Here is a 26,632-nt window from a genome sequence, read left to right on the forward strand (position 1 = left end):
GTATTGCATCACGTCTGCGGCAATGAAGACGGCATAGGCAGAGGATGCGGCGGCGGCGGCGGCGGCGGCGGTGAACGCTCACAGTGACCGCGTGCGTGCGCGGTGGTGCGACGTCGTCGACGGCTGCATGCGGTGGTGTACAGCTGCCACCCCGTCAGCGCTTCGGCGGGGGCACCTGGTAGGGGGATGTCGCCACTGCCGCGGTTCCCCCCACCAATAGAGGAGGAGGCCCCAACGGGACGCGACGACGAACCGATATTGCGCGTGGTGGTAGCGGCGGTAGTGGCGGAGGTGGTACTTCGACGGCGCGAAAAAATAATAAATACACGTACAATATACATATATATATACATATATATATATATATATATATATTATAATAACAATATAATATTATAATATTTTATACAAAAATTATATTCGAAAACCTACCCCTCTAGCGGACCGGCCGACAACTACAACTCAGTACCGCTTCGTAAGCGCGCGGTGGGCCGTCGTGAGCGCCGTCTGTGGCGTGCGTGTGCGCGCGCCGAACGTTATTTTATTATTATTATTATTATGTACCCCGTGTGCAATGTGCGTCGTGCGTGATGCGTGTGTGCGTGAGTTAGTGTGTGTGTGTGTGTGTGTGCGAGTTAGTGTGTGTGTGTGTGTGTGCGTGGTGCCGCGTCCGTCCGTCCGTCGTCTACACCCAGGCAACAGTCGTGTCGCGGTGCGTGTGCGTATGCGAGCCCCAGTGAGTGGCGCGCGCGTGTGTCTGTCGTGTCCGTTTTGTTGTCCGTTTATGTTTGTGAGTGTGATAATAATTATTATTGTTGAATGCATGTATGCTTGTGCTCTAGTATATGCAAAAAATTTATTGCGGTATAAAAAAAATAAAATTTATTTATTTTTGTCGTCCCCTCGATATCCGCTCGACCAAAGTGCAGCACGAGGCACACACCCGGACCACACATCTTAAGTGAGTACTGAGCACCTCCTCAAAAATGATGGTTATTTTTTTTTGGCTACTACATTCATCGTGTAGATGTATGTGGTAGATACCTATCTATAAGATACATAAAAATATTAAATGTGTAGTTATCCGTGGTGATTTTATGTTATAACTATGATTTGAAGTAGGTAACCTACCAGTTTTAATCGAACTTTTAGGTATCATACCCAGCTTTATTATTTAATACGATATGTTAAACATTATTTTAAATAATGATATTTATGTTCAATTTTTCGTAATGGACGATTTTTAATCCCAAATTAATAATATTGCCATATCGATAAACGAATGAAATTTACACCGTTCGATTACTTTTTTTTACTATCATCATATGCCTAATATATGCATTTTAAAACACACACGTTGAGTGTCGGGCTTATGACTGCGGTGTTGTTGCCCGCGAAAATTTCCCTCTCGACTCGTTCCCAAACATACCCACAGCCGTCGCTCTACTGAAAACGAAAGCGCAATACCGGAAACACTCCGGTCTCTGACCCATTTATATATGACTTTGAAATTCCTTATTTTTGTTGAGTTTCCCACGCAAGTTTTCCTTTCATCGTTCATTTCCCCCAAACTACCCTATTTTTATTCGCGTCTGCACTCACGTAACCACGAGTGATTTATTAATATTGTGACGAACTTATTTTTGGTGTTCGTTTTAATTGTTGACCCGCTCGTTTCGATAATTTTCACTCATCGGCTGTCTGGTCGGAAAATAAATTATATCGTTATAATTGGCTGTTGTCATATACGCGCATGAGTGCAGTAGCAGTTTTGATCAACAGCGTTTTATATTTACAACGTGTGTATATAATATTATTATATATATACATATATCTACACGAATTTGTGTATGTCGTTTTATTAAATAAAGTGTTTTTATTCAACAATAAAAACATCCTTCCTGATTAACCGACGTGCACGACCGCCGTCGCAGATTATTATTAATATTATTATTTTATTATAATGTGGACCAGTGTGTGTTTTTAACGCGGTCTGCGTTTAGAGTTTCACACGACGCGGTTTTCGGAGGGAAACAATTGTAACTAACATAGGCGGTTACCGATGGATTTCGTGTTAATTTTTGATTAATTCGATAAATATGACATATCTCTTTTCTCACCAATGACGGAATTATTTTTTTAACCGACTATTATATACATTCTATAAAACAGTTTTCGAGACAGAACCCATCGACCGTTTTACTAATTCAATATAAAGACCGAACGTGCTTGAGCGGAAAATATTTCGCGTTACCGTGAAAACGAGGGAAACTATTCTGGGGTGAGTACTTTAGTGGGATATACTTGTCTCCATTACGTTTTCCGCGTCAACCCTCGTGTGAAATTACTTCGTGGTGTAGGTCACGGGGTGTATTTTTATACTTTTTTAAGAAGTTTCAACGTTGAAATTGATATCTAGTGAGTGTATAAAGCAACAACTGTTACAGATTTTCTATGACATATAAGTCAAATTATTTACTGTATAATATAATAATAATATATACCTATACCTCAGATTTATTATGGTTCGCGCACACACGATCTGCAGTGATCTGTCTACAGCCCTATACAATACCAGGTAGGTAGGTACAAGGAAATATAAATCAAACCTTTTAGTATTATATATACCTATTATACGTGTGGCTATAGTATATAAAGGCACGCATCCACGTAGGTTACAAATAATCCTGTATTCTTGTGAATGTTGTGTTGGTTTATACTATTTAGAAAAAGAAACCGCATTACTATGGGAAGTTATATTATCGACGGGTTATTTCTGATGACATTTTCCCGTTACACCGTAAAATAAAAACGTAACGCTAGATTTTTTTTTTGTTTTATTTGTTCGTAGTGTACGTTAGAAGTGACGCAATGGGAACGTGACGCTGGCTGCAACGTCGGCTAGTATGAGCGAGGGTGGCGGGGAGGCTATGGCCTCATATGGTACGGCGGGTTACCCGCCACCACAGCCTGCCACCCCGTCATCAACCGTACCCGAATCGAAGACACCAGGTCCTGCGCCAGGTCTACCACCGTTCAGCTCATTCTCGGCAGTCGAGCTGGCTGAAGGGTTGGGCGCCCGGCTCGGTCCTGGCGATGGTTATGACCCGACCACCGGTCGGATAATGGACATGCACTGGGACTACAACCCGGACGGGCTACACAGGCCGGACCTGTACCCGACCACGATGATCATACCACAACCGCAGTCATACCGGCCTTGGGAGAGCAAGCTGGACGGTAGCAATTCACAGGACTCCATGTCCAAGGGGTCATTCGACTATCCGACATCGCCGGCCGGCAGCAAGTTGCCGTCGTTCCAGTCGCAGTTCAACTTCCAAAACGATCAACAGCAACCGGAAACGGTGTCGTTGACCACGCTGACGCCAGCAGCCGTGTCGCCGACACAGTCACCTGGTTTGCCCAGCTTTCATACGTTGTCCACGGTAAACGTGGCAGCGGCTACGGGACCCCGAGGCTATCCCACCCTGGTGCCGGGCATCCAGCAGCAGTTCTTGGACGACCGAGCTGGCACCATACACTTGTTTCAGAGCCCTCAATACCCGCCGCCCCCACCCCCGCCTCAAGCCTTCGCCCAGCAAAACCACCACCACCACCACCCCCATCAGAATACCATCATCCAGGGCAACTTCATGGGCGCCCCTCACCACCAAAACCAGGCAACACTGCTGACTGTAGTGAAAACTGAGCCGGTAGCCATCGTGTCCGCCCAGATACCCAGCCATGTATACCAAAACGCGGGCGGTACGTACATAGACTCGATCAAGATGGAGGACACGCTGTCACCGCGTGGGCTGCAAGAGTCTCGGAAAAAAGAACGACGAAAAGTGCGGGCGTCCAGCATGGACAGCTCGGTGGAGAGTGACGGCGTGGGAAGTTCCAGCGTGGAGAGCTCGGGACAGGTGGCTGCCGTGAGTAGCACCGCCGGGTTCAAATCACCTCTAGTCCAGCACAACGTGATCGGCATGACGGGTGGCGGCAATATCAGCAACGTGGGCGGGTCTATGATGGAATCGGATCATTGCGAGAATGGCGCCAACGGCATGGACAAACAGACGAAAAAGAAGCGAAAACGGTGTGGCGAGTGCATAGGGTGTCAACGAAAGGACAACTGTGGCGATTGCGCGCCGTGCAGAAACGATAAGAGCCATCAGATATGCAAGATGAGGAGATGCGAGAAGCTCACTGACAAAAAGGTAAGCGACGGGCGTGGGAACCGTCGAATACGACGACAAATTAATTTTGAAAAAGCTTAATAGGTACATTATTAGATAACTATTTATAAAACGATAAGCCCCGCACGACAAAGATATATGTATATATTATATAGGTTATGTGAACTGTGTATATTAGGAACACAAAATACGGTGCGACAATGGGAACAACGCGATAATTATTCAAATTCAAACCCAATTTTTTTTTAATTTTATCTCTTTTCCTTTGTTTATTTTGCTTTTACAAGACACGTTAGACTTGTACATAACAATATAAATTATAACAATACGTTTCTCCGGCCGATAAAATGTACGTACCTACTATATTATACGAATCGTGTCACGAAAGTTTAAAACGATACAACCCCTTCGTGTGCTCATCGAGTGGGTGAACGCGGTGTGTACGCTTTTGTGTGTATATGTGTGTATGTACATAGTATAATATACACTGCTGCAGTGTGTTGTTGTTTTGATGATTCGTCAACGGGACCTTCCCCTTGACACACATTACGGCGGCGGCGGCACCTGCGTAACCCTTCGCCACCTCTGCCGCCCCCCACACACATGCGCGCACGCGCGCATGCTGACGAACACAGTATATTCTATAATATACTCGCATGGGGATCGGGTCCAAAGACAAATGGACGGTGATTAGTGACGACGAGTGCAAGGGCACTGGGTCAAAAGGTGGACAGACGTTGTTCGGTTTTCGGAATTGTTTACGTAAAAATTTTTTTTTCTCAAGGGTGTATCCGTTAGGTAGTTACGCGTGTAATGATTGACAAAAAACAGATACCCTACTGCTCACGTCTGCGCGATCAGTCGTTACTATTTATCTTCACCCATCACTCAACAAATATCATAAAATTAATATTAAATACGTACTTATACGAATAGTACGATACTCAATCAATGCAATACCAAAATGTCTCGGGAAATGTGAACTATTTATAAAATTATAAGCGATTTAAATGTTACTGTCGTAATGTATAGAGCCCAGAAATCTTATAGAGTATATATACTGCTGAAATGTGCATTATGTGCAATGCATTTGTACCTTATAAATAACCATACAATACGCACTCTTTAAAAATATTCTTATATACTGCCCGTACATGTAGTTATTTATGTTTCAGTATATTCATGTTCTTAAACATTTTTATATTTTAATTATATACATTTTATTTGATGAAAAGTATTAAACAAAACCATGGTAAATTAAACATTATATTTCAATTTATTCATATACTTTGTAACTTTAAGAGACAACAGTTATTTTCACATACAAATCCGAAAGGTGCAAGATAATATTTGAAATTTGCATTCACTTAACGATTTAAAAAACTAAACATATCAACAATTATCAAAGCGAATATAAACATAAGGTATTAATTAACTTCCGGATACTTATCGTTACTGTAGTATAATAGTACTTATGGCGAATGAATAAATAATAATATACAGTATTTCGTAAGATATAATATAATGTATTAATGTATACGTATTTAATTTCAAAATCAAATTAGAATTACAAATGTTATACCTACGAATATTGAAACGTTTTATTTTTTTTTGAGCGTCGTTCGTTACCGTTTATTGTTTGTTCGGTTTTGTTTATTTATTGTTAGATATAAAAATTAAAAGACTTATCCACGCGATTGGGCCATGTTAGTATTTACTAATACACTTATGAATAATAAATATTCGCGTGTTTCGTTAATAGCCACATTGGTAGGCGCATTAAATATTTTAAGACCTACGAATGAAAAATTAAATCGGTGTCTAATATATTATTTTCACTTGTATATTTAGGTACCTATCAGTGTTCTTAGGTTAAACAATAATTTAAAATATAAGATTTCAAAACTGTCTTTTCAAAGGTATAAATATATAATCATCTTGACAATTATACAAAAAAAGCTATATAATTATGCATACATACAACTTTTTGGGCATTCTTATCCAAAAATAAACATTATATTATATTATAATAATACAGACGTTTATAAATAAGATTTATAAAATTAAATCTTATTTTCTAGAATTTTTTGCAAATTTCTTATGCAACGATCATCTATATTCTTATTCAGTCATTAGTGAACCAATAAAGCCCCAACAAAGCTTTAATGCACCACTAAACTGGTATTTCGGCATCTACATAATAATATATAATATTAACCTAGGTGAGGGGATATATGAGGGGGGGAGGGGACGACAAATTGAACAACACTTATTTTACTTATCTACTACAGATGTGATGCTAATAAATTGATCGACATATAGCTATAGGCCAACTGCAGGGAGCCAACTACATAGTTTTATATATTCTTTACTCAGATCCAACTGTTATAGCGATCGCACCATAAACAAAACCCTGGCTCTTCAAGCATGTACCATTTTTGGCCGACAGATCGTGCCTTTATATTTTGTTCCAGCAAATTCGAGCCTATTTAACCATACCGTTGTAATACTTATCTCAGTTCACACTGTAATTAGGTATAAGATCTATATGAAAAATACGAAGTGACTAAGTGAGTATATAGTGACGATGGTGATGAATATTCATACTTACTTTTGTGCTAAAAGTTGTCAGACAGCGCACAATTCGAATGTTTTATACCAAGGTAAAAAATAAAAACAAAATAGGATGTTACAAACCCCATCACCTACGTATGTATAATGTATATAGACACAATATTATAATAAGTAAATATACTATCAATTCTAAACAACGGAAGTGCGTATGAATAACTATTTATCCCCACAAGAAACATGAGAATAAAAACAAAAGGTGACAGATGTGACTTTCTCAGATTATACTTTGAGAGATCATACAGTCAACGGGTCATAATCTTTGGAAAACGGCAAAAACGTTCGTCGAAAGGGGTACGAATATAGGCTTGAGATAATAATATTATGTTCGAAAATTGATTCGTTGGAATTTCGTCGTACCACTATTACTATACATAATGTATTACGTACCCTCGCTGAGCAAATGCAGCGAACGTCGTTTTCTTAAAATTGACTGACGGAAAACGTTGCACTGTTACTCGTTAGCGAGTATCATTTACACTTTATAATGTATAGACGACAGTCGATTCAACGGAATTTATACCTCAGTTGATGCGGAAGAGTTTGTACTGTGGTCAAATTGGTCGATTTTTTAATATTGTATACCCCGCTTAGTCGAGCAGTGTATTTAAAGCAGTAGAGGCAACCACCTTTAGTGGTTCCCATATTGTATCACGAGAGGGTTACCTTTATATTTTCCGTCAGACCATCTTAAAAAAATGATTGTTACTGGCTGTTTTCTTCAAGTCCGCGGGTCTCTTCGATTTGCCATGGTTAATGATTCAAATATGAAATTCCGGAAAAACTTTGCCACCCGACAATACGCGTCAATTGTATTTCAAAGGGTAGGTATATGAATTACAATCGGATGACGTGTTAAACAAGTATGTTGCACATCAGTCATCACATATTTAACTTATACACTCTATCATTATTTTCAGTACCACCTGGTTAAGAATTTGGGCTCCAGTGTTGGGATAGACAAAACTAGTTATACAAGATCAGCTATTATCTTTGTTACGTTTACAGATATTTTGTACAAAAATTGGTTGCTCTGTAGGATTAGTAAATAAGAGTATCATATTTAGAAATGTAAACAAATTGTGAATACCTACTGGTTTCTATATTTGTATCTACCTATTAATTAATTTCATATGTAGGGCAGTGGATGTTTGATTAAATTAAATATTTTGGTGTATTTACCTACGTATTTTTGCTTGAGTATCATACTCGACGAGTACCCAGGTTTTTCTTATATAAATATAATATGATGTATGAACGCATGTTCATTAGTTTCATAGTCTCTACGGTTAATTTAAATTTATCGTATTCCTTTAGTTATTGTATCATGTATTGTGTCAACCCACAATACACAGAAAAAACACAGTATAGGTACGTAATATACGTCATGTATGTAACAAAATGATATCTTCCAAGTATAATATAAAAGCACAACTAGATTTACATTTTAATTTATAATATTTACAGCTAGTGTGTCTTAGCGCGCTTGCGCGTCCGTAAAATATCGTTTGTGTATTACTTTTTGTGCGTGTATAAACGTCGTCGTCGTGTCGTTATAATATATATATATATATATATTTACGACGGTGGTAAAAGTTCTGGAGGGTCGGGAAAACGGTCTCGGGGTGTTTAGGTGGGTGGTGGGGGAAGCGAAAACGGTGAGAGTGAGTGAGAAAAAGAGAAAAAAAATAAAAAATATCACGTTGGCCATTGGACGACTGGGAGGGGTGGTGGTGGAGGGGTGTGGGTGAGCGGAGGGCGCGAGCTTAGGGGTGGCGGTGATGGCGGTGATCGGATCGATACTACAGAGGCCCCGTAATGGCGTCGGCCGCTACATAATACGCGTGTACATAATATACGCGCGCCATCGGCAGAAGTAGCGGCGGCAGCGGAATCGGTAGCAGCGGCAGCGATGACTCATTGCGCTCGTAGCATCCCTCTTTCCGATGTGTACATGGTACCGTCGTCGTCGTTGTCGTCGTCGTCGTCGTCGTCGCGCGGCGGTTTTGACGCGGTGCGCCGGCGAGCGGCGGCGTGTTTGCGGTGGTTGTCAAAGGTTCGGGACGCCGAAAATCGCCTCCTGCGGCTAAATTTATTCTCCTCTCCCCCCCCCCTCCTAGCGCCGCTCCCTCTGGTGTAGATACATTGCACATAGGTATATAACAACAACCCTTCAGTGTAACGTTTTGTATAAGACGTATTATATAGGTTGTAATACCTATGTATATAATATAAAAAACCCACGATGGGTCCCATGTGCGTACCTATAAAAAGCTGCTTATTTTGACGGATTTCCCGAAAACGAGCTCACCACATGTATCTGCATAGTTCTAAGAAGTTACCACTTATGGAAACAGTCACGCCATCATAATACATACTAAATTGCACACGAGTTGGGTACACAGAATATCCAGATTACAGATATCCAAATAATTTTTACAAGAAAACTTTAATGTCATATGTATTATTATACTGTACTAAAATAAACTATAAAGATAATTTAAAGTATTTAAATAAAAATTAAAACCATTCGTTGATAGGGCTTGTCCAAAGATTTAGATATATTGAATAAAACACTGATATCAAAGGGGGACAGGTTGTGTATAATTACATTTTGTTTAAGATCGGTAAAAGTGGTTCGAAGACGCTAATAAGACTATTCGTAATGCGACGGAAAACTAGAAGCTACCTACAACTACTATGGAGGGAATACAAATATATTTTTCAAGAAATTAGGTAGTTATTGTACTAAATGTACAAGATAAACCCACTTCTCAGTACACATACGTCAATGTTTTAAAGTAAAATTCCAATTTGCGCTAGAGCTAACAATTTATATAAGACACCTTTTTAAAAGCTCGTAAATCACGTATGTTTTTCTCATTTATACTTGTCAAAGTATTCGGACAAAAATTTATCTTCTGTATATACCTTTACTGTATGTAAAGATATTTAAGGAAAATATCGTTTATGGGGATTTAATGTTTCGATAAAATTCTTTTAGAATAGTGGCTTATATTATATTATAAACCCAAATAATTCATTTTATATGACATTTATGCAACTATATTTATATATATTTGAACTCGTATTATATCAGATGTCGGGCGTATTGAAACTGTATAGTACAAGAGCTTAAAACTTATTTTAAACGGCAATATTTTTTGATTATACGTGCTGATATGTCGTCAATAAAATGTTATTTCGTTATCACGGTGTAAAAAAAAGTTATACAGTTATTTACTATAAGCTAAGAATAATAATAAAAAATAATCATTTTTAACATTGAACCCAACACCTTTCAAAATGTAATCTTACTATCATCCTTCATAAATTGTTTTGAACATCGAACAGTGCAGTTAGATGTATTTTTGTATCGTCAAATATTTTCGTATTCTCCTCATTGTCCTCCTACCAACCGTGTACACAAAATTATTGTTTTCGTAGAATAGAACGGTGCGTACATTATGTATACAGGACATTTGTGAATTTTGTTCCCATCAAAACTGGTCAAAAACCAAAACCATTGGTGGCATGCCCCATGCTGTGTGAAGGTGTGCATGAAAATCGAGATTGAACGAGAATGAGAAGAGCCGCATATCGTCGTTTAGTCTACGTCTCGCGTATGTGAATATAATATACCTATATATAATATACATGCGGAGTTCATAGCAGCAGATTATTATCGGCTGTCTTAAACCACCCTTGAACCGATGCGCGCAGTATACAATGCCCAAAAATTCTTTTAGTCAGAAATTTGCATCATTAAGTAAAAACATAAAATAACCGTTTATATTAGCAAGCTGCCAACCAAAACTTCTAAAATAAAATCGCAGCTGCAACTGTCGTAATACTTTGTACTTAAAATGTGATATAGCTATACATAATACATACTACGCGTCTACGCAGTACATATATATTATACAGATCGATAATAAGGGACGTAAAAATCATTCGGGGGGATTATCTGTGGCGACTGGCGTATATACGCCGCAGAACGCATTTTATGATCGATTCAAACAATAAACATCGGCCATTTTTCTCTGTACTCGCTATTTTCCTAAATAGATCCCCCCACCTCCAAATATCCGACTCTACGCTCGCACGTACGATAATAATAATTGTGAAATAACAAATTCAAAACACGGTAGTGGTTTTTCAATCGCCCCTCTCCCCATCATACTCATAAGTTATAATCATCACTGCAACTGCAGAGTACCATGATGTTTTTACCGCGGTGAATATACGATACATTAGGCATAATATACGTTTATAACGTTGGAATATGGTATAGCCTTTGGGTATTAGCTTACATATTGCACGCATACAAGTTTCCGATCGAATACCGTTTTTGACAATTTTCCTAACGTCCCGCGCATCATTTGGCGAAAAAGTAGTAAATCCAAAATCGCCGATAAACTGCATTTACGAGAAAGCGTGCACATGACAGAGCGGATGGGGGAAATCCCTTTACGACTTATATGACGTCATACACGACTGTGTGTGCCATTAAAAACCGACAATGATACTGGCGACCAAGGAGACCGCACTTCCGCACGGGCCGCACACCGCTCATGTGTCTGGAGCAAACGCACACATAGTACCTATATATACACATGTACTACACGCACACACACCGCAAACGAACACGAGACATCGTTTCCGGCCGCGAAGCCTTTTTTCACGTATCTATATAGTACACTATAATACTGGTACCTATATATGTCCTATATTGACGATGTACTTACCATACCTACAACCTACTACTATTATACATATATATTATATATATATATAAATAACAAAACGTTCGAACGCATCGTCGTCAAATCGATTAATAACGGTCGGGTCCACGCGCGATGAGATAACATTTTTCATTATTATGGTATCTAGTATCTCCAAGTCTAAAATTATTTCTCACTGTATACAGTCGTGTTCTTCGACGGTCGAAGAGCTTACCGATAATAATATTTTCGTGTGACGGTAATGCGGGTTTCGCTGTTATTATTACCTATACAATATTATATTGTTAAGGTATACTACTTCTAAAAATTTTACGACGTGTGCTACGCGCTGAGATTACGTCCGCGGGCAATCTGGCAACGTTGCATCGTTGAAGGTCAATGTTATAGGGTGAAACGAGAGCTATATACGCTACCACCGCCACCGCCGCCATTGCACCTAAAACCCCGCTTCAACCCACCTCGCCTACCGCTAGGGTGACAAAGATTAAATCCCGTATATACATCCATATATATAAATGTGTGTGTGTGTGTGTGTGTGTGTGTGTGTGTGTGTGTGTGTATCTGGGTGTGTGTGTATGTGTGATGTCAGCTTCGACTACCCCCGGGTTCTCCTGAGCGTTTGTGCGTGTTTATGCTTATTAAATATTCGCGAAACTGCTGTATGATATTTTATTCTCGTTCTCTCTATTGTTGTATTCACTCGTACGCACGCACAATTTATATATTATATATTATATGGAATGATATGGTCGATTTAAATATTTTGTAAACGTATAAATATAGTATACAACGATAATTTTACCGATTGTATAGCGCGTAGGTATATCTACGTATACATAAACCGTAACAATATATGCGCCAACCATTTCGTTTATATTATATATGATGCTAATAAATTTTCCGATATAATAAATCGTTATTACACAGTAATGTGTTATGGTGGTTTTTAGCGATACTCGTAATTTCAAAACTCGTATTTATTTTAAATGATGTTGGTAGGTAACTTATATTACGTATTATTTAAACAAAATGAATAACCATACGTTTTACAATCAACCATAATTATTTTTGTTACTGCTATAACATGAAAACTGTACAATTTTGTTGTTAAATATATAAAACAGATGAAATTTATTTTCATGATACTATAATTTAATTTATAATATTACCATTCTATAGAACTGAAAATAAAATTGTCGATTTGGTTTTATAATTTATTGATCATATTTACAATTTTAACCAAGAATCAGAGAATATTAAATAATAGGTAATTACTAATTAACTACCTACTACTATACTATTGACTATTTTATGAATATTTTAATATCTACATATGTATTAATTGTACATTAGACAATAGTACAGTATATTTTTTTTTTTATTGATCTTATATAAAACATCGGCTTCTGTGGCCATTAGCTTACAAATTTACAGTAACAGTACAGTATATTGAAGTCGATACTGTGACAACTTAAACTTTAAAAAATAGGAATCCTTAATGATATAAAACACTTATATTCAAACTTAAAGTCAGCAAGAGTCAAAATTAAAATCACCTATGTGGTGGTACTTTAAATCGACTACATTTTAATTAGGTAGTTGGTACCTATAGAATATAGAATATTAAATTTAAATTTATTATTATATTATTATATATAGTCTGCACTCAGCATTAATATAATATAAAATCAAATGAAAATATAAAAGAGCTTATAGTTTTATTTTTTTTTAATAAAGTTTGTTTTAAATCTGTCTAGGGAATAACGTACTTATACAATAGATTTTATATGTATACCTAAGCGAGTTTTATGATTTTAGTTGCTGTATACACATTATACTTGTGTTAAATGCATATATTACACTCCAGGTGGACGTAATTCTATTGTTGTCACACGCACATTATGAGCATTTTTATAATAACATAGTTCAAATCCAGGTGGGTTTAATTTTTTTTATTAGTTATGATGGATTAGAATCCAGGTGGTTTTAGTAAAGTTTGTTTTAATATAAAGTCGTTGGACTGAGTTAGCCGAAATCTAAATGTACTAATAAATACTATAGAGATAGGATGGTACAGTACTAACAGTCGAAAATAGCGATAACACAATTTATTTATTTTTCTACAAAAAATATATTCCATTATTCTGGTTATTAATATTATACTATAAGTATTACGTTGAAAATGAATTTCGGGTGCCCACTCTAGTCTTTATGTGCATAAACGTTTCTCAGCGAATAGTTTTTAATTTATTATACCTACCTAGTGCATGTTTTGTTGGCCAAATGACCAAACTGTAGTGATGTATGCTGTATAGTGCGAGCAGCTGCTGTTGGCAATAAAAACATAGGTACGTATAAAAAAAAGTCGATTGATTAAAAAACATAATATTGTAACAGCGTTTAAAAAAAATATAAACCACCACCGCCGCCCTCGCGGTTTACCCATGTTATTAAAATAACAATAATGTACCTACGCCTAAAAAACGAAAAGTCTGTATGGGTACCTACCTAACCTACATAAATCGAAGTATAAAAGACGAAAATCGATGTATTATAATATATTGTACCATACCCGTATAATACAGAATTTCGGTACAGCCACGCGTCGTCGGGGATGATTTTATGGGGTAAAAAAACAAATAATAACAAAAAAAAGAGTCGACCCCCGTGTCGTCGCCGGTCGTACGTCTCGTCAAATTGGCGAGGTGGACGAGGGTCAGTGGCCGTGGATGTATATGAGTATACGGCTAGACAACACAATAATGCTTGTATACAAACCACGGTCGAGGGACGTCTCGCGCGACGGCGGCGGCGGCGATCTGTTCAAAGGTCCCTGACCACGCGTCTACGTCGTCGCGTGGTCGGCGCTGTCTCCGCCCCTCGTTTAACCCTCGGGCGACTGAAGGGGACCTGCATGTAACTATACTACTACTTTACTACTACTATATTACTACTACTACTACTACTACTACTACTACTACTACTACTACTACTACTACTACTACTACTACTACTACTACTATTACAGCAAGTAGTACTGACTGCTACTGTTACTACAACGTGTTCGTTGATTATGTACACTACCTATGCACACAAATATCACTCTTTACCACCACGCGTACACGCGAGATCCATAATTAAAACGTCGGGAGTCTTGACGCATCGTCCGTTGATCGGCGTCCTTGTCCAAGGACGATGACAACCACTATGACGACGGCTGTCTCTGGCTATCTATAATAATATAGTATAATTGATAATATACACGTTTCCCCCGTTATTCGTGGGGCCACTAAATTTTTCTTATGTTTATTGAACACAACAAAATATACGCGATGTATTTCGTGTGCGCGTAATATTATTTGTTTTCGTCACAAGTTTATTATAATATATGTATTATTATTATTCGTGTATAATATATTATTATGATATAATCGAATGGCTTACCGAAACGGCACGTCGTACGTCCGCGAGCACGCACGCACTCACGCACGCACGCATCGGCGGTGTCGCCGTGTATAATACGCGCGCACCGGTGAAATACCACGCGGCGGAGGGCGGCCGGCGGGGGCACACCGCCACCACCGGTACAAAACGGCGGCGACGGCAGCTGTCGCCCAGGGATCCGCGGCTGTCCAAGGGTGTCTAAAATGCGCGCGCTCGCGGCAACCGGCCGTCAAGAACCGTTTACCGGGACGTCGGGCGCGCGTTTCGTTTCGGCCGGTCTCTCCGCGAGCAGCAAACGGTTGGGCTAGGCGCCGGCCGTTTCGCGCGGCGACTGCATGCACCGCCGGCCACGCCGCGCCGCCCGCTCTGAGCAGCCCTGGCCCGCAGGGTACAACACAACAACATAATGCACACGCGGCGTACACGGCACACACAACTCGGTCGCTCACACACTCACTCACACACGTACAAATATACGCGAGTGCTCGCGTACACACACACACACACACACACACACACACGCGCGCGCGCACACACAAAAGGGCGGTGTGCGTAAGAACAGCTGTCGGTGTATACAGCGGCGCGGCGGCGGCCATGTTGTCGATCCTTTTCAAAATGTCTCTTTAACCAACACGCGGCACACGCACGCACACAACTTTTCGTATTTCACATACACACACACACGTACAAACACGTACACACACGCACACGCATGCAGAGTATATAATATTATTATATGCCGTAACTTAACACCACCGCCGCCTGGTTGCCGGATTTCCGACGTACGCTGTGTGTATGTGCGACAATAAGATCCTGAATAAACGGCCGTGCGAGTACCGGTTTTCGGTTTGGAAACTTCATCGCGTACATTATATACTTGTATATGTATATATATATTTATGTGCATATATTGGTAGGCATATTTGGGTACATACGAAACCGACGTCGCGGTGGGTTTGCGGTGTGTCTGAATTTGAAGGGCTTTCGGGTGGAAAATTCGCCGTGTGCGACGTTATTATGATAATAATAATATATTATTCGAATATTATGTGTCACGACGAAAACGAAAAAAAAAACAAGATCACCACACGTGTAGGTTAAAAACTTAAAAAACTTCGCTGCAGAATTATAATACTTATATCAACGTTTTCGTATAGGTAGTTATTAAAATATTTTTATAATATTATCATTCTCCACTCGTAATAATACATAATATGTTGTGCAAGAATGCAAGATACATATTGGCAATCTATATACACCTCTATCTGATCGATTACCGTCATTGGGATTTCATTGCGATTCGTATAGCGATATTCAATAATTTTACAATGCAATATAACATTGTGTTTTATTCAATTCAGACAATTATACAACAGTTCTAAATAAAAATGTTTTTTTTTTATGTCGAACATGCCCAAGGTACGTGCCAAAGAGTTGTTTTCAAAAATTCATCAATTAACGCTTCTATACCCTTAATATAATCTTTATTAACATAAATACAATATGAAACAGTTTGATTGGCGTAGACCCTTAGTATGTGATTTGCAAATTCACTAAAGAGTTGTACTCATTTATTTTGGTACTACTCAATCCGCGGAAAAATGTGCAATATTATATTATGATTTATAATATATTGTATCACCTGATGGCTTTTAAATGTCTGTTTTTTCTCGTGTTAGACTGCAACTTATAAATAGTTTTTATTTTTTCACCGACTATATTATGTAATATACTGTAACATATTAAATATTTTAATATTGTTTCGTCGGACTGTTAAACAATTTTCCTACGCTAATAATATAATCGGACGGTAGTTTTTTTAGTCGCGGATGATTATTATTCAGTCTGATTTATTTATGGACGCAATTGAGGTCAAGAACATCGTAGGCTCCGCATTAAAAGCGACAAAATAATAATAATAAAAATAAAAAACAAATCAAATTCATTCGCGGGAACCTGGGAACGGTGCAGTGCAGGCGGTTCAATTAGAGTTCGTTAGAGGCTCGGGCGCGAAACCGTCATCACGGAATGCGCGGCTGTTGGAAGGAAAAAAACTATATTCCGCACACGTATTATTATTATTATAATATAGAGCAGTACCTATGTATATTATAAATATACATATATATATATATATATTTAAAGCATAGTATAATATAATATATGTATATACAGGGCGAGTGTGTGCGCGCGGAACGACTTTATATAATATATGTATCTGGAGGGGTCCGGGGGTTGCTCGGGGGGTAGGGGGGAAACTGGATCGATATAAACTGCGGCCGTTTATATAGCTCTATACGTATATATATCGCGCATCCCTCCTGCGTCCCTTTTCCAATCACACGTACACACGCGCCCGTCCATGTACACATATATAATATTATGATATACGTACATATATAAAATAATACGCATTAACATGATTCATCCGAAGCCTATTTGTCATGAACATACACACACACACACACGAACGCACGCACGCGCGTTTCAATGGAAATATATTATACTGTATATTGTTCTATAACGCATATATAGACGATATAATTCGTTTATAAAAAACGTATATAATATAAAATACACACTGTGTTCCCAAGCGACTAAATTTTTTATTCGTAGATTTATTTTCCCGCCATGTTGAAAATCAATAACTGTCCAATACGTTATCTGCACACAATCAAAGCAATGATGGATATACGATTCAAGAGCTTCGCGAATATTATGTTTTTTTGAACTCGAATCGTCTGTTTTTAACGACATAGGTGCCGTCCACTCGTTCATATCGGAGAATATTATACATTGCAGAGTGTTCTCCATTAAATTAGGCGAGACGACAAACTCTAGGTTTAAATATCAGTGAAGTTTCGTTTGTATGTATCCGGTGTGTATCGACGGAGACTTAAATGGTGGCAAAGACTTTGTTGTGTCGTATAATGTATGTGTAGGCACCACAGCTGTACTGTTCGTAAGTATAATGATATCGTAATGATTTTCCCAAACGCGAGTGCAGTGTAGTTAGTAGACGCGATAGTCGTGGTAGACACAAGTCAAACACACGGAGAAAAAGATAAACGCTTATCGGAACATTCGGAACCGTGTACTGTAAATAGCGACGACGACGACGACGACTTTACGTACAGTTTGTTTAATGTAGGTATTATAGGTAATATTATTATGTCTATATAGACATTTTTTTTGTATATATATTATTTTATATATAGTACATATACCACAACATTGTATTTGTTGAGAAACGCATTCCGAGATATTAAAATTCCCATCCCCACGTCGACCGATAGAGACTTTTGAGAAACTCGTTCCTATATTACTAATATATTACAACGTACATTTATCGTATTACTATACATTCTTTATGTTGACGTCATTCTCTCACAAAAACTAGTTTTAGCGAAACGTATATTATTGTTGTTAGACCTTTTCACCCGGACTTTTAAAATTATTCTAAATATTTTATAAATGTGGGGTACTGGAGTAGAGGTTAGGGGTAGTCGGTAGATGTATAATATATGCGCATAACTTTTGAATTCGTTTTTTCGGAATTATTATTATTTTTTGACTTCAGCAATTATTTATACAGACACTTTTCATTAATTTTTTATATTTCGACAGTCATTATCTTTAAATTTTTTGTTGAAATAAGTTGACTCTTGATAATGTAAATTATGTACTTACAATGTATAATAGGTAACTATCATTCTAGCTATTGCCTATAGCTCTATAGCTAAACATTATATTTTATTATTAATTATGACGTTGCAAATCATTATTATTTTTCATTTAATGTCAGTATGCGACTTCATCATACAGTACCTATTCATGTTATTTGTTGGATTCAAGAGTCTTATTATTTATATAGGTATTTTTGTAAATAATACTACAGGTTTTATATATTTTGGCACCTATAGTACCTTTATAACATTATATTTTGTGGGAACGTTTGATTACAAAAATAACAACATTTCCTTAAGTTGAAATTACCAACCTTTTTTGGGTATTCAAACTCCAGAAAAAGGCAGCACTGTGTTTCGAAAAATAGACGCAAACAGGAAAAAGGATGTACCTCATTGCGTGTAGGCGGCGCCCGCCCGTATTAGGTTTCCATCTCATGTGTCTAACGCTGTACATACTATTATCTAAAAGTATCTGTATGAATACTTATATAATATTGTATGTATGTGATAAATTGTATAGTTAATATATAAGCTTACGCCCAAAAAATTACTTGTACACCACTTTTGATTTCATGTTCTATACTTAAAAACGAAGACTGTGAATTTTCCCGATCACGTAAGAGTTGAAGCCGCTTCGTATAATTTGTATAAACATATAAACATATTCATAAACTAGTTGGACTACATTTCGAGTCGTTCGATGACTATGTGAACTAAAAGAAAAAATATTATATTATAAACACACACACACAAGCACATAGTATGTGAAAAACCAGTTATCACATGACGCGTATCATTATGTCGCCTAGAGGCCGAAATAAATTATAACAATAAGATGAATGGAATATGCTTGTAAAAAATTATTCAACCCCTTTTAGAAACGTACTTCGGAAAAATAGAGCGAGTGAGAGAGAAGTTAAATCGTGGGTAGTTGTTTTCTCACCAATTCGCCACTTTATGCTAATGATGCACTCGCACACTGGTTTTTGTACTCTTCTTCTTTATTTATTTATTTTTTTCGATCAAAGAAACCCACTTACCCACATAATATATCGAGATGAATGTTATATGTACTGGAATTTTTAATTTTGACTTCACAAAAGAAGGGTCGTGTGTATTACATTGCACTGCGAGATAGGTAGAGAATCTTAACGGTCTAAAATCATTGTCCCTTTTTTCGTAATGAATAATAATTATTTGCCTCTACACTTTTTTTTAAATAACAAGTTCTATAATGAATTATCATAGTATGGGTTTCAAAATCAGCAGCCATAAGGTAGTAAACCGTGCAATGACTCGGAAAATGATTCACGGTTATATTTAGTCAAAAATTGTTTGATAACGAAATGCTGTGTCAAAAAGTATTTACATTTTAAATCACAAATGCATAATAGGAGGCAGCAAATATTCAGTTGCGTAAATATGGCGCCAGAGGCTAAGGACGTAGTAATGTTACGTACCGGATGTTTCATTTGCTTGTAAAATTCCCTAACGAGTGGTATTTTTTATACTTCCACTAGTATGACATTTTTAGGGAAATATCACCGGTGGAACCTAAAAATGTATAAATAGTATGATAGTATATTTTAAAATGACATCATGAACTAAATCAAACTGATTGTAATGCGCTGTATATTATTCATAGTTTTGAAACTTTGTTGGGTATATATCCGATTAAAGAACATGTGATTAAAATATTTAATTTAAATTTGTAATGAGTTTTAAAAATTAGATTTATATACAAGCAATAAATTGTCTCAAATATTTAAATAGGACACTACATGCGTGTATATAATAATATGTATACAATAATCACCCCCTCATTCGTCGTATTATTTCCTAATCGAAAACTCGCGTTAGGGTTGACACTTGAAATCAAAAGTCAGTAATTCGTATATAATATTATGCTCGACCCACCGATAAGGGGTAAACAATTGATAATCGTTCAACCCCCTCGATACGTAGAGCTGTAAAGGCGTATAAGTACAGTGCACCCTAAAAAAAAAACGTGTGACATTCATAATTGCATACCTCTTGCTCGAGCTTAGAAAAATTACCATCCTAAAAAGAGCAAAAGCAATTCGGTTAACTACGAGTATTTTGAGATTTTACGAGGCATTTAGGTGAATAGGTTTTGTATAGTATATAATAATAATAAATTAATCGAACTGACATCGCCGTCGAGCCGTTGCATCCAGAAACGATCTTTGGAGGATAAATCCGCGGTGATAACGGTATTTTTTATAATGCGTATAAGTACGGAAGGAAAAGGTGTGTTAGTATTGTATATACCTATTATATTCACATATATATAGATATATACTGCAGTACATGCAAACAAAACAAATGCGGAAAAAACCGTTGGGCTAACTAAGCGAGGACGGTGTGTATAAAATTACATGATGGAAAAAAATATATATATATAATAATAAAACCATATAGACCTTAGAGGTGCCTATAATACTTGTAACGGCAGCGGATACATCGAAAACGGTGGCCAGGTGGCCCTCAGTAAAAACGATGATGAACAGCTGCATATATTCGTGTGTGTCGCCGCTGATGCGTCTGACAATAATTCATTTTTGTTCTCTCTCTTTCACTCATCTATCTCCCTCTCTCTCTCTCTCTCTCTCTGTCTGTCTTTTACACTCTCACACAGACACACACTATTCCATCTCTGTCGATCGTATTCTCTTTTTCACATTTTATCTCTCTCTCTCTTTTCACATACATTTGTACACGTAAAATATCTATTTGCACTCAGCTTGCATCGGTCCAGCGTAAGTAATTCAATTTTACTGCCGTTGAAAATGTTTCCCGCCATTTTTAACCGAAATTTGGCAAATTCGATTTTTACAAAAATATGTGTATATAAAGAGCAGATGTCTCGTCGCCTTGTCTGATTCTAACCTGTGATACGTATTTATAGAATATATTATTAAAATATGTACCAACTAATACCATGTTCAATATACGCGTTCTCTTTATATCTACCGTTCGATTGGCAATAACAATATTATAATATAATGATTAGTAATTACGTTCTATTGCGATGTTTTAAAACGTTATTATATTATGATGTGTATTGCATACAAATTGACGTACAAAATATGACGTCATCTCCACGGGCGAATGGCCATAGCGAATATAAGGGAGAACACACTTGCACTCACACCCATATAATAATATGTATAAGTACGTCAATGATGAAAACTTCAATAACAGTATAACACCATACACACTTTACACTTTAGCAGTTTATATTATGTATTTATGTAATATAATATACCTATAGAGTATATAGTGTATATAGTATACATGCATGACTTATAGTAGAAGAATATATAAGTTTAAGGGTGTACCTAAATTGATTTTTCCCCTCCGATGAGCATTCGCGGCTAAACACGTAAATGTTAAATGTTCCATACAAATACTACCCTGCAGCGCGTATTTTTGGTCATAAAGTGAAAATGTAATCTCAACATATTATTAAACTTTTATGGAAAAATATTCAATCACTGAATATCATATAATATTTATTTCGTTCGCTGTTTACTATATATATATATATATATATATATTGGCACTAATACAAACTCGTATGATTTGTTTCTTTCACTTTAAATATTTCACCGATCGTATACAAATTTAACAATCGCGATCAATCCGTTTTAAAGGCTTTAACTTTTAAGTACGATTATAAGAAATTGTAATAATACAAATATTTATTGTATTTTTTATTGATCATAAATAATAATCAAGGCATGAATTCAATGTTTGTCTTTTTTAATATGGAATTTTAGTAGTTTTATTACTCGATTACATTATATAATATTCTAATTACAGACTTTTTTTCATTTTTAGCCATTCAAATTTGACTCAATCTATAGTGTAGTTTTATAGTACCTATGTTATTGTATGACATTTATTATGTTATATAAAGTTATAAGAGTGAACATTTTAATAAGCATTACTACAATATTATTACTGATTTCGAGTTTGACACACTGTGAAAACATGTAAAAAATAAATAAATAACTACATAATCGAGCTATAACACAACCCGTATCATCTTTACGTGTTCGTAATAATTTATTGTCGACTATTATTTATCAATATTTTACGAAACAAATGGTTTTCTTTTTGTAATAATTATCCCACAGTTTTTAAACACGTCGCTGAACGTTTGAACTTTCTAAAGTAATATCCTAACACCTATACCTACCTTTTATTAATTTTGAACGGTCGACCCGGGGGGGGATCTGTTTAACCATATTAACTATACTTTGATTTTAGCCGATAGGCCGTGGAGCAATGATAAAATATATTACCTAAACGCCTATTATAATACTTTCCAACCTATACGTACTTACTAAAACAATAGTATTAAACGCTTGGGGTTCGAGCATCAGACTGTGCAACATGAAAGTTTTATTTTTGGGCGGGAAACAGAAGAGTACGTAGCACTTAAACCATACACGAGATCGCGGTCGTCAAAGAGCGTCGTTTACGCGCGCGTACCGTCGTAGTAAACAATCGCACGCTAAGGTTAAAGGGTAAGAACCCCGCGACGGGCGTTTGTATATATTTTTCCCCGTTTCCGCATCCGGCAGCAACGTGCGTATCGCGCGCGCGCTCGCGCTGGCGCATCCGACCGCTCGTCCACAACGGCCGCCGCCGTTGCGTTTTCAAGTTCACTCGGACAGCCGCGCTCGAACGCCGGCGCGATCGGGCGGATCGCACGTGGTACCGCCGCCGCGGTCGCCGTCGTCGCTGGGCGGACACCACGTGGGTGCGGCGCGCGTAGTCCCCGCTTGTGCGTGTGAATAAAGTATTGATTTTGTGCGTGTCGGCCGACCCCCGCTTGCCAGTCCCCCGGCCACCCACCACCCGCCAACCTTCAAAGCCGCGTGCGTGTGATTCATCGCCGCTGCCGCCACTTCTCGTCCCCTTCGCGACGCCCCGCCGATGCGTTCTCTACTTCTCTCGCCTTCACGTCGACGACGCCGCCGCGCGATCAATTTCTCCAGGCGATAATATCACTGGACAGACGATCCTCCGGCGGCGGTCGCTTGTTTTTCTCAAAGCTCGATAGTTATATTTCATATCCTCATGCACAGCGATCTGCTGCGGCGATAAAAAGTCCGTTTTGAATTGATTTTCGAGGTTTTCAAGCGATTCGAGGGTCAATAATTTTTTTTAAATTTTGAGATGCACAATTTCCCAATCGCCATGTTTACTACATTAATTTCGAATAATTGATTAGTAGATGCACTGTCCGCCACTGACCGCCGACTCAAGTAGCCGAACGAAACGACCCTGTACCTATCATTATCACATAGATTTATCTTACAACCGTTTTTCTTGCACTATAATATTTTAGTATTTTATAATAAATATAGCTTGCCCCAGAGTTTGAAGGTTCCGACGTCAAACGGCGGCGAGCGCATTTCCGAGTTTACTGCCGAGCGGAGTTGCATGTGATGCGCGCTCGATAATATATATTTATAAGCAGTTCTTTGATGTTCAATCTCTGCATTTTGTTTTCGTTTATTTTCTGATATTTATTTTGCTCGTCTGACGTCGTTGTTTTCGTTACTCGTTCACCCGTTCAATAAAATAATACTACGTAGCGCTGGTAGCAAAACATACATATAATAATATACTGCATCATGTGCTTTGCAATAATTGAGTTCTAATTTACGGACCCGCTTAATTCGTTTAAAAAGTTTTTTTTTCGTCCCATATTATTGTTAATTATTATATGCTATAATATGTTGATGTCAGTGTAGCCGTATTATAGTGTACTCGCGACGACAATAATTATAATAATATAATATCCATAACGAAAGTAAATTTATGTCTGATATCCATATCTATTTTCTAGCTTATATTATTTTATCGTTTGTGAGACTATATTATATAGTGCGGCACTATTAGTGCCATCGCGCCGTGAGATTGGATCAGATCAATAAACCTATATAATACACCGAAAATGATCATAATGTGTTTTCGTAAATATTGGATTATTATACTAAATATGATTTTGTATTAATAATAGTATAATAATTATTAAAATGTTGAAGTATGCGTTTTCGATGACGCGCAAAAACGAATTTCTCGAGTCACCGGCCCGTGCGAATAGACTGCTTCCGCGCGCTTGTAGTTTGCATGCACAACATTTTCGCCGTAAACCGTTCCGGCGGCACTAGATTCGATATACATATATTTATTTATTTTTTCGTACACAAGCGCACAGCTAGGGGTTGATGTACAGCATATATATATATAAATACGAGCATTTTATTCGTCGGGTGTACGTATGCGCGCGCACGTCCCCGTGATGTTCAGGCGGTGTTTTGCCGTTTGCATTCGTCTACGCACCGCGTTTTCGGCGCTAGGGTAGGATGAGTCACGGCCACTACTATGTACGTGAATATGAATTTGAACTTGAGAAACAACGCCACCGTCGTAATTATATTTTGCCGGTCAACATCGGGATCCAGTGGAATATTGTGGGTATAGTGTGATTTGTAGTGAACGTTTATATTATGTATATAATTATGGATTCACAACTATATTTTTCACAACATTTATATACATAGGTTCTCGTCGACTTTCAATGTTTGTAAATTACCTTTGGTATTTCACTTGGGTATAATATATAACTTGATATGGTAAGTCTAGGAATCAAGTTAGGTAAATATTTTATGCGTAGTACCTATAGACTATTGACATTTTTTTTTAGCAATTACCTACTGATGCCGAATACGGAATAAGGGAATAAATCTGAAAATCACGATTTGGCGGAGATAAATGCGTATTACGTACATAACCTGCTAAAGGTCTCCGATTTGAATGAAAGTACAAAACAGAGTGTAGTTTTTAAAGGCATTGCAACAAACCATACATATATTTACACATTTAGGTTACATTATAAAATACTATAACGGTGTCGCATTCGGTGAGACGACGTTATGTATATGTTCTATTACTTAGATCGCGCTCAAGTACGTATACGTACAGAGGGGTTTATTCCAAAGAAATCGACTGCAACCCGCACGCGAATAATAAACGATTATTTTCCTCCTGTACTCGTGTCCTTCATCACTCAACTACTACTACTTCTACTACTACTATTACTACTACTACTACTATACTACTACTACTACTACTTTTTTTTTTTTTTTTTTTTTTTATCTTGGTATCGTCGAACCGGGGGAGAACTGCCTATGCTTTGCATTCCCGCCGGTCCGCCATCGTTTATTAGCTTAAATTNTTATCTTGGTATCGTCGAACCGGGGGAGAACTGCCTATGCTTTGCATTCCCGCCGGTCCGCCATCGTTTATTAGCTTAAATTACAATTTTACATTACAGCATGCTTAACGTGATTTACAATAATACTACAGTTATTAGCTCAATATATACATTACAGACTTTACATACAGGTGAATTATACTAAACATTTGCCATAACATATACATAGATGATTTTAATTTCCTGGTCGTAGCTTATCCTTTTCTCAGGCCGGCTAGCCAGCCCGCCGCCTTTGTAGTCACGAACTATGGTCTATTGGCGTATCTCTGGGACTCCTCCTCCTCCTTGATGCATAGAATTTTCTTGACGTACCGTTCAACTGCTTCCCAATTCTCCCGACTATTAAGCATGATGGGTATGATTGACTCTGGTGTGACGCCCTCTCCTACAATAGCCTCGAGTTCCGTGAGTCTTCTAGACCATCGCCCACATCTGAAGAACGTATGTTCTACGTCGTCTTCCAGGGCTCCACAAGATAGACATTCTGGGCTCTCCACCAGTGTAGATCTGGGTAGAAGGTAGCTCTGGAAGCAGCCATGCCCCGTAAGAAACTGCGTCATATGATAGTTTATCGTGCCGTGTGTTCGTGTTTTACTACTACTACTACTA

At 37.7% G+C, this 26,632-nt stretch overlaps 1 protein-coding gene across 1 annotated transcript in view; it reads left to right on the forward strand.

Annotated features, from left to right (window-relative positions):
• Window positions 1–670: 670 nt before the first annotated feature.
• Window positions 671–26,632, forward strand: part of LOC111034290 (DNA N6-methyl adenine demethylase) — a 44,884-nt gene continuing 18,922 nt past the window's right edge. Inside the window, exons 1-2 of the mRNA XM_022315431.1 lie at window positions 671–961; window positions 2,852–4,217. Coding sequence (XP_022171123.1) covers window positions 2,907–4,217 — 1,311 coding nt within the window. The 5' untranslated portion in view covers window positions 671–961; window positions 2,852–2,906. The remainder of the gene's footprint in view (window positions 962–2,851; window positions 4,218–26,632) is intronic.

This window comes from Myzus persicae, unplaced genomic scaffold (assembly GCF_001856785.1).
Source record: "Myzus persicae strain clone G006 unplaced genomic scaffold, MPER_G0061.0, whole genome shotgun sequence".
In the NCBI taxonomy this organism is placed as follows: Eukaryota; Metazoa; Arthropoda; class Insecta; order Hemiptera; family Aphididae; genus Myzus; species Myzus persicae.